Source organism: Carya illinoinensis, chromosome 7 (genome assembly GCF_018687715.1).
Source record: "Carya illinoinensis cultivar Pawnee chromosome 7, C.illinoinensisPawnee_v1, whole genome shotgun sequence".
Lineage (NCBI taxonomy): Eukaryota > Viridiplantae > Streptophyta > Magnoliopsida > Fagales > Juglandaceae > Carya > Carya illinoinensis.
Genome location: NC_056758.1, coordinates 26090754 through 26099039, shown reverse-complemented (window position 1 = coordinate 26099039; position 8286 = coordinate 26090754). Strand labels below are relative to the sequence as shown.

Genomic DNA, 8286 nt, shown 5'->3' with positions numbered 1-8286 from the left:
ATTTTTTTAAAAAAATAATCGCTTATTCTTTTAAAATATAATAAATCCTATTAATTTTTGAAAAAAGTTTATGAAATTTATATATTCTTGAACTGTATTTAATATTAATTTTTTTTTTCCTCTTTTAACAAGCTCTTGCAGTAAGTAATATGTTAAAATATAGAATTGATACGTGTCAGCGGCGGCAACATGAGATTAGGCCATGGACTGATTAATCTTAGAGCAGTGCTGCTGCTTGAGTAGTACCGTTCATTATTATCTCTAGACATTTTTAAAAATTTTTTATTTTTTATTTTTATTTTTATTTTTTTAATATATTTAATTATATTTAAAAAATTAAAAAAAATATATCAATATATTTAAAATTACTTCTTTAATTATTAAGTTAAAAAATAAATAATTTATCTAACGGTCAACTAGAGCAATAAGTCTTGGGCGGCAAAGTAGCTTTTTTGTTAATCTTAATGCATTCGTCACATGTTTAATTAGGTTGGGAAGATTAACTTGGCAAAAGCCACCAAGCCTACCTAACATGGCATAAGAATTGTAGAATTTTAGTATGGTAAGTGATGCGGATTTGACAAATAGATTGAGAAACAACTGTAAATATTTTAGCACGTACAGTTAGGTTCTCTCTTTTATATCTACTCCGAATCAATTAGATGTTCAAATATATAAAGAGGTAGGTACAACATGAAAGACTGATACCGTGTTTACATCGTTTAAAAATTTTATTCAAATAATATTAAAATAAGACTCATACGATATATTTATCTCTGTCTAAAGTTAAATCTACCCAATATAGGATTTATTGGATCATCTTGTTCATGCTTAATGAGAATGATTATCTTTCGATGGGTCGATTTGATCTGAATTAGGAAAGATTGTAAGCTTACATAAGGCCTAAAAAGGGGTTCAGTTCTCACCACTCACAGCCTTGTAATCATTGCTAATGAGAACAAAACCAAACCGAAAGACTACACAAACATCCTTCTCCTCTTGAATTTTCTTATATGGGGAGTGAAAAGACGAGTTATGTCATTATGAGTGGTGCAAAATCCTCCAATCTCTAAGTACCAAGTGGGAATTTTAGCTTTTTTAAAAAGCAAAACAGAGAAGATAGTTCTCAAATTCTAAAATATGAACCTCAAACTTTAAAGTCTCAAACCCTATCCTAATGCTAAACCATTTTTAACAATCATTATCAAGCCCCAAAAAAGAATGTTTATCCTTTGGGTTGATGGCTTGAAAATGATATCACTCTGGCGTGGGGCGGTAGCCAACCACCCATGTTGGCGTGGGTTTGGCCACCTGGTGCGGGGCGGTCCACGTTGCTTGAGGCTGAAAAACATCATTTACATCACATCTCGTTTTAAAATAAACTCAAAAAAGAAATGATTGAAAATGATCAATGATACAAATGAGAGGGCAATTATTAAGTATACAAAATTGAATGAGCAATGAAAGAGGGTGATCTCCATTAGCAGCTTGAAAAGAAAGTCTTCATTATATTCTGTTTGGATATTGAGTTGAATTGATATGAGTTAAATTTTTTATGAATAATATTAAATTGAGATGATGGAGTAAGTTGTATTTAGTTATTAAGATGAGTTTAAATGTATTTATTAGAAGTTGAAAAATGTTGTGGGTATCACATGTAAAGATGTTTGAGTTGAGTGATGTTTTATTATTTAAGAGTTGTGTGTCTAGATATTAAGATAGGTATAAAATAAAACCTAACTGAGATGGATTGAGCTCATTCAAAGATCCAAATGAAGTCAAAAAACCCAATAAAAATAGAGAATAAGGAAAAGTGTAGAATAGAATATTGAGATATTCTATGTATAAATATAGTGTATAACACCATTTTAATTATATTAAAAAAAAAATTCAAAACATCAATACTTTTTTTATGTAAGCAGATATGATAGACTATTACATTAATGATTGTATTTCAGGTGTTGATAAAGAAAAAAAAAAAAGCTCCTAAATATATTTATCCGTACAATCTTTTAAAGAAATATAATATTTTTAACTGATATTATTATTTCAAATATACATGTGTTGGAGGTTATACACTAACATTTTTAATATATACAGTTAGTTTTATATATATTTTTAATATATTTTATTGATATAATTGATTAAAATAATTATTTTATATTAAAAAATGATATAATTAATCAAAATAGTGAAGTGTATAAAAAAAATATATAAAATTTTTATATAAAGTTTTTGTATTTTTAATTTATTTGTCTTTATTTTGTAGTATATCATGAGAAAACTCTTTTGACTTTTTGTTTCCGAAAGAGGTGAATATGAGAAAAATTCGAACGTTCCCAAATTTAGGTTGAACTTGAACCCAATTCAGGTCCAGAGCCCAATTTTAAGAACGTAATAAAAAGTTACTCGGGGGACATTTTAGTCATTCCGTCTCCAAAGCCTACACTTGAGTTTGCTCCTCCCTCACTAATATATATTCAGAAATGATTTGTGCAGTCGGGAAATACAGTTGGCGTGCAGTCGGCTGTAAAAAAAAAATTAATACGGGACCTATATGAAAAAAAAAAATTATTTTTATAACTTTTTATAATTCATGTAGGTCTTTCTGAATATAAAATAATTTTTTTATAATTTTTTTCTATTCATTCTGTACAGCCGACTGCACGCCGACTACATTTCCGACTGTATGTAACATATATATTTTTTGAAGTTAGGATTAGGTTTTCATCATTTCCCTCCAATTCCTTCACTGCTACTCTCTTTTGGATTTGTCTTTACCCACGACACCACTTGCCTCGAAATCCTCGGAAGCTTTAAAGAGAAACAAAGACTCAAGAGGAGGAAGGAAAACAACAAGAATATTTTTCTCTTCTCAGTTACCCTTGAATTTCTAGGGTTTATAGTTTATTCTTCTCTCCCGATTAGCTCTTAGGTTTTCGATCATCTCTTTACACTGTTTCATTTTTTTCCGCTTTACTGTTTGTTTGGTTGCTGGCAATACTTCGGAAAATAACTGGATGCTTGGAATGTTAACTTATGGCACCTACAGACTAAGTGTTGACTCGGCCCTTGTAAACTCCAACTTTTCCTTGGATTTTCTTTGCAATTTAGCGTAAATGGAACTGACAGGCGATTTTCTAGCGAATGATTCTGAATTTTCACGCGGTCTTTCTCGTAGGGTTTGGTGCAATGCTTGACTAGTTGAAATGATTGCTGCTTTCTCTTTGCTTTGTTCCTGGCCTTTTTGCTTTGATTGGTTGTGGAGAAGTTTAATAAGTTGAAAAGAAAGTCTGGGATTACATCGGTACTCCTATTTCCTTATAAGGTTTTGTTTCCCATCATTCTTAGATAAGTCTTCTAACCAGAATAGCCTTTTATACTTTTCTACATCTGTCATTTCCTGTATGATTAGTGAATGTTCCTTTTTCAATATCTAGATCTGTTAATTGATTTTACAAAAGTGTTGGATTGAAGTTCTAAGATGTTGCTTAGATCAGAAACCTTGACCTATAATGATGTTTAGGAAATGTTTAGAGAAGAAAGCAAGTTGAGTTTGTACCTTCTTTCTGGGGTACGAGAGGATTAAGATCTTTGATTTTCATCATACAACAGATCAACCGAATGCAAACTAAAAATCAAAGCTATAACAAGGTATATTATCGGTACCCTTTCTGTAAGAACACCAAAGAAATGTACAGATTTAGTGTGAAAGTTTGCTGTTATGTAGGTAGTTATGATCTTGTGATTTGCTTCTTGAGTTTTTTGAATTAATGTTAGTAGATTTTGGACAGAAAAACTCATCTGTTGTATCAAGTTTTCTAAATATGAAGAAGTGGAACTGTTGAGTTGTTTGTTTCTCTGTTTCTTGTGTCAAATTTCATGGTTTATGCAATACCATTTTCAGAATCTCTTACTTGAGCCATCAGTTTTGGATCATTGAGTGTGTTAGAACTTCTTCCCTTTCAAATATATATTCTTGTTTTTTACTTATCAAAAAAATATATTCTTGTTTTATAGTATTTGGAGATTATATATATATATATATATTCTTGTTTTATATATATTATGTTGTTGGACACCCGGTGCCAATAAAAAAAATTAATTTGGAGATTATAAATCTGTAAGCAAAATCATGTGATTGATAATTTTAATATTGGATATACTTTTGGTTGATAGGAAAACTAAAATTCGTATCACTCCACCACCTTTTTACTAGGATGCTTTCACAGAACTGCACAATGGTATATGAGAGGAATAATTGATATCATTTCCTTTAATGACACCACCCCTGTACATTGGTATATATTGCAAGATGTTGTTTCCTTCACTGAAGGTACTTGACTCTTGTATTGTTGACATCAGTGCTACCATCATCACTGCTGCTGGTACTATGAACCCTAGGGCCAATACTGTGAGGGGCACACCACAATCATTGCCATTGCAGCAACTGTTGTTGCTACTTTTACTGCACCAGCACCACTTCACCATCACTCTTGGCACAATGCTAGTTGTTCCCTTCTTGGAGAGTGCATGCTAAATTAATCATTATGTGATGTAGAGTTTTGCTTATTGTGTTATTTCATTTTTTTTTTTTTATGAACTTTCACCTAAGGGTGGCAATATGTGACATGACTCGTTAACCCAACATGAACACGACACGATAATAGTAGAGTTTTGCTTATTGTGTTATTTCATTTTTTTTTTTTATGAACTTTCACCTAAGAGTGGCAATATGTGACATGATTTGTTAACCCAACATGAACACGACACAATAATAGCAGGTTTGAGTTTAGTCTTAATGGGTTGACTTGTTAAGACATGATTGTTTACGGGTTAACCCGTTTTATCACGTTAAAAAAGGTAATGTTACAATTATACCCTTATACCTAAAAGTAACATTTTTAGAATTTTAATTTCGATATTTTTATTGTTTGGATTGTAATTTTGGATTTGTAGTTAGTTTTATAATTTTTATAGATATTGTGATTTTAACATTCTATAAAATTATGCTAAATTTAATCAGCTCAAACCAGTTAAATTCGGATCTATTTAATCCATTTACATAAATGGGTTGACACGACACGACTTGTTATATTAATGAGTTGTGTTAGGATTTGATATTTTGACACGATAAGCTTAACAGGTTAGGTTCGGATTTACCCATATGATATAATATACATGTCTTGACACGGTATGAACACGACCCGTTAACACGATTTGACACACTTACTTTCACCTTAGAATATATGTTTCTTGTAACCTTACTGTAATTCTTTTTTAATTTTTTTTCCTAGTGCACCATGCTCCTTTCTACTTTTTGGTTTGTTTATCTTATGAGTGGTCTTCGGTTGTTTATTTTTTTTCTTTTGTGTGCACCTGTGCACCCTAGTGGTTGAGGCATAGGCACAAAAAAAAGGGGTTATCTGTGTGTTGAAGAAATTGTAATTTCAATTCCTGTAGTTTTTTACCGATTTAAAAAAATTTCAATTCCAATAGAGTGCATACTAAATTAATCAGTGTGATGTTGAGTTTTGCATATTGTATTATTTCATTTTTTTTTTAATGAACTTTCACCTCAGAATGTAGGTTTCTTGTAACCGCATTGTAATTCTTTTTAATTTTTATTTTTTTTCCTGATGCACCATGCTCCTTTCTACTTTTTGGCTTGTTTATCTTATAAGGAGGGGTCTTCGCTTGTTTATTTTTTTTTTTCTTTTGTGTGCACCTATGTGCCCTAGTGGTTGAGGCATAGGCACAAAAAAAGGGTTATCTGTGTGTTGAAGAAATTGTAATTTCAATTCAAGTAGTTTGTTTGCCTATTAAAGAAATTTCAATTGCAGTAGTTGAGAACTTTATGAAAGAAATTAACTTGATTGCTCTAAATACTAGAGTAATTATGTTGTTGAGCCAGAAGTGTTTTTGGATCTTTTTGGCTTTATCGGATTAAGTTAGTTCAATGAATGTTCTCCCCTGAGTTTAATTATGTACTGGTTTTTGTGTGCTTTGTAATTAGGTGTTGCTGTTTGTATACTTCCTGTGTACTTGGGCTATGCATATTCACTCAATAAAATGTTATTTTACTTATAAAAAAAATTGACTTGGTTGCAGGTTTCTTTGGCATGGATTCTTCAACACAAACTTTTCAACACCGAACATTGCCAATCAAATTGTGGCCCCCTAGCCAGAGTACGAGGCTAATGCTTGTAGATCGAATGATCAAGAACCTTACAACTCCATCCATTTTCTCAAGGAAGTATGGCCTGCTGAGTAAAGAAGATGCTGAGGAAGATGCCAAGTATATAGAAGATATTTCTTTTGGTACTGCAAACCAACACTTTGTGAAGGAGCCAGATGGCGATGGGAGTTCTGCTGTGCAAATTTATGCCAAAGAGTCAAGTAAGCTTATGCTGGAAGTTCTTAAAAGAGGCCCCAGAACAAAAGAGGATGGAGAGGTTATGATATCTGAGAAAGTTACTGTTGCTAATGAAACAGTCTTTGATATATCTGGAGGTCGTAGGGCTTTTATTGAGGCAGAGGAGGCTGAAGAGCTTCTAAAACCACTTAGGGAACAAAACTCATACACTAAGATTTGTTTTAGCAATAGAAGTTTTGGCTTGGGTGCTGCTCGTGTTGCTGAACCCATTCTATTATCCATTACGGATCAATTGACAGAAGTAGACCTATCTGATTTTATTGCTGGAAGGCCAGAGGAAGAAGCAATTGAGGTTATGAATATCTTTTCTTCAGCCTTGGAAGGTTGTGTTTTGAGATATTTGGACCTTTCCAACAATGCCATGGGTGAAAAGGGTGTCAGGGCATTTGGTTCCCTGCTAAGGTCACAGAAGAATTTGGAGGAACTTTATCTGATGAATGATGGTATATCAGAGGAAGCTGCAAGAGCAGTTTGTGAGCTTATTCCTTCCACTGAGAAGCTGAGGATTCTTCAGTTTCACAACAACATGACAGGAGATGAAGGGGCATTTGCAATATCTGAGATTGTGAAGCATTCTCCTGCATTGGAGGATTTCCGGTGTTCTTCCACGAGGGTTGGCTCTGAAGGGGGAGTATCCTTATCTGAAGCACTAGGGTCTTGCCCCCATCTAAAGAAGCTTGATTTGCGTGACAACATGTTTGGTGTGGAAGCTGGAATTGCTCTGAGTAAATCTGTATCTGTCTTCACTGATCTCACTGAGGTTTACCTAAGTTACCTTAACTTAGAGGATGAGGGGGCGGTAGCCCTGGTCAATGCCCTCAAGGATTCTGCACCTTCACTTGAAGTTCTGGAAATGGCTGGAAATGACATTACTGCCAAAGCTGCCTCTTCTTTAGCAGCCTGTATAGCAGCAAAACAATATCTTACTAAGTTAAACTTGTCTGAGAATGAACTGAAGGATGAAGGTGCAAGTGTGTTGAGTAAGGCATTGGAAATGGGCCTGCATCATTTAAATGAAGTTGATCTGAGCACAAACTCAATTCGAAGGGTTGGGGCCAGGCTCTTGGCTCAGGCTGTTGTGCACAAACCTGGATTTAAGTTGCTAAATATTGACTCTAATTTCATATCTGATGAAGGGATTGATGAGGTTAAACTTATATTCAAGAATTCTCCCAGTTTGCTGGGGCCTTTGGATGAGAATGACCCTGAAGGAGAAGATCTTGACGAGACAACAGAAGAGGATGGAGCTGGTAACGAGGATGAATTGGAATCACAACTCAAGAACCTTGAGATTAAGCTAGAGTGATAGAGTTTCAAACTCAAGGCAGTAGTCTGCTGCCTGCGCGCTGATCTGATTTGAATCTTGTCCAGACCTGATTTTTGGGTTAACAAGTATGCTTTTGTATTTAGCAAGTTCTGCTGCATTTAGCCGAGTGTAATGGTCCTAATAGATCTATTTGTGGTAGTTTAGGTTGGAAACCATAACAGTTTTAAAGGACATTCCCTAGCTTACGACTTGGTTTTTAGTATTGCATCTGTGGACAATTTTATGTTTAGACGGAGTAGAAAGTAATTTTTATTTTTAAGATTTTATTATTATTCTGAATTCTTAATATATTTAATCAGCATGAAGATTATTACTTTGAAATTTGAAGTGATTCTCAAGAAAAGACAAGTATCTCAGATAGGACTTTGATTTCAGTTTCTGAATGGGTCACGTAATACTGATTATACTGCTTACTGGCAAGGTTAACTTCAGATTGAGAGATCTCTCATACATCTTTGCTCTGTGATTATCCCATTGAACTTTTCTTTTCAATTTCTTGTTCCCCTTTTCTTTTTCTTCTTAA

General features: G+C 33.4%; 1 protein-coding gene across 8 annotated transcripts; it reads left to right on the top strand.

Moving 5' to 3' along the window:
* The first annotated feature begins 2719 nt into the window (after positions 1-2719).
* On the top strand, positions 2720-8084 carry LOC122316022 (RAN GTPase-activating protein 1). Of its 8 annotated transcripts, none has more exons than XM_043132445.1 (3): positions 2720-3074; positions 3182-3307; positions 6112-8084. In XM_043132445.1, the coding sequence occupies exon 3, from the start codon at positions 6123-6125 to the stop codon at positions 7740-7742; it is 1620 nt and encodes a 539-aa protein (XP_042988379.1). In that variant the 5' UTR covers positions 2720-3074; positions 3182-3307; positions 6112-6122; the 3' UTR covers positions 7743-8084. The 8 variants fall into 8 exon arrangements, with proteins under 8 accessions (XP_042988379.1, XP_042988378.1, XP_042988380.1 ...); XM_043132444.1 differs by having other exon boundaries at positions 3182-3328; XM_043132446.1 differs by lacking the exon at positions 3182-3307 and having other exon boundaries at positions 2720-2935.
* The last annotated feature ends 202 nt before the right edge of the window (positions 8085-8286 follow it).

Excerpts from the sequence above, each read along its gene's own strand:
- LOC122316022 (XM_043132441.1), top strand. The coding sequence starts at position 3,021 with ATGCTTGGAATGTTAACTTATGGCACCTACAGACTAA. Across the intron at positions 3,058-6,111 it reads TTATGGCACCTACAGACTAA|GTTTCTTTGGCATGGATTCT; the intron begins GTGTTGACTCGG and ends ACTTGGTTGCAG.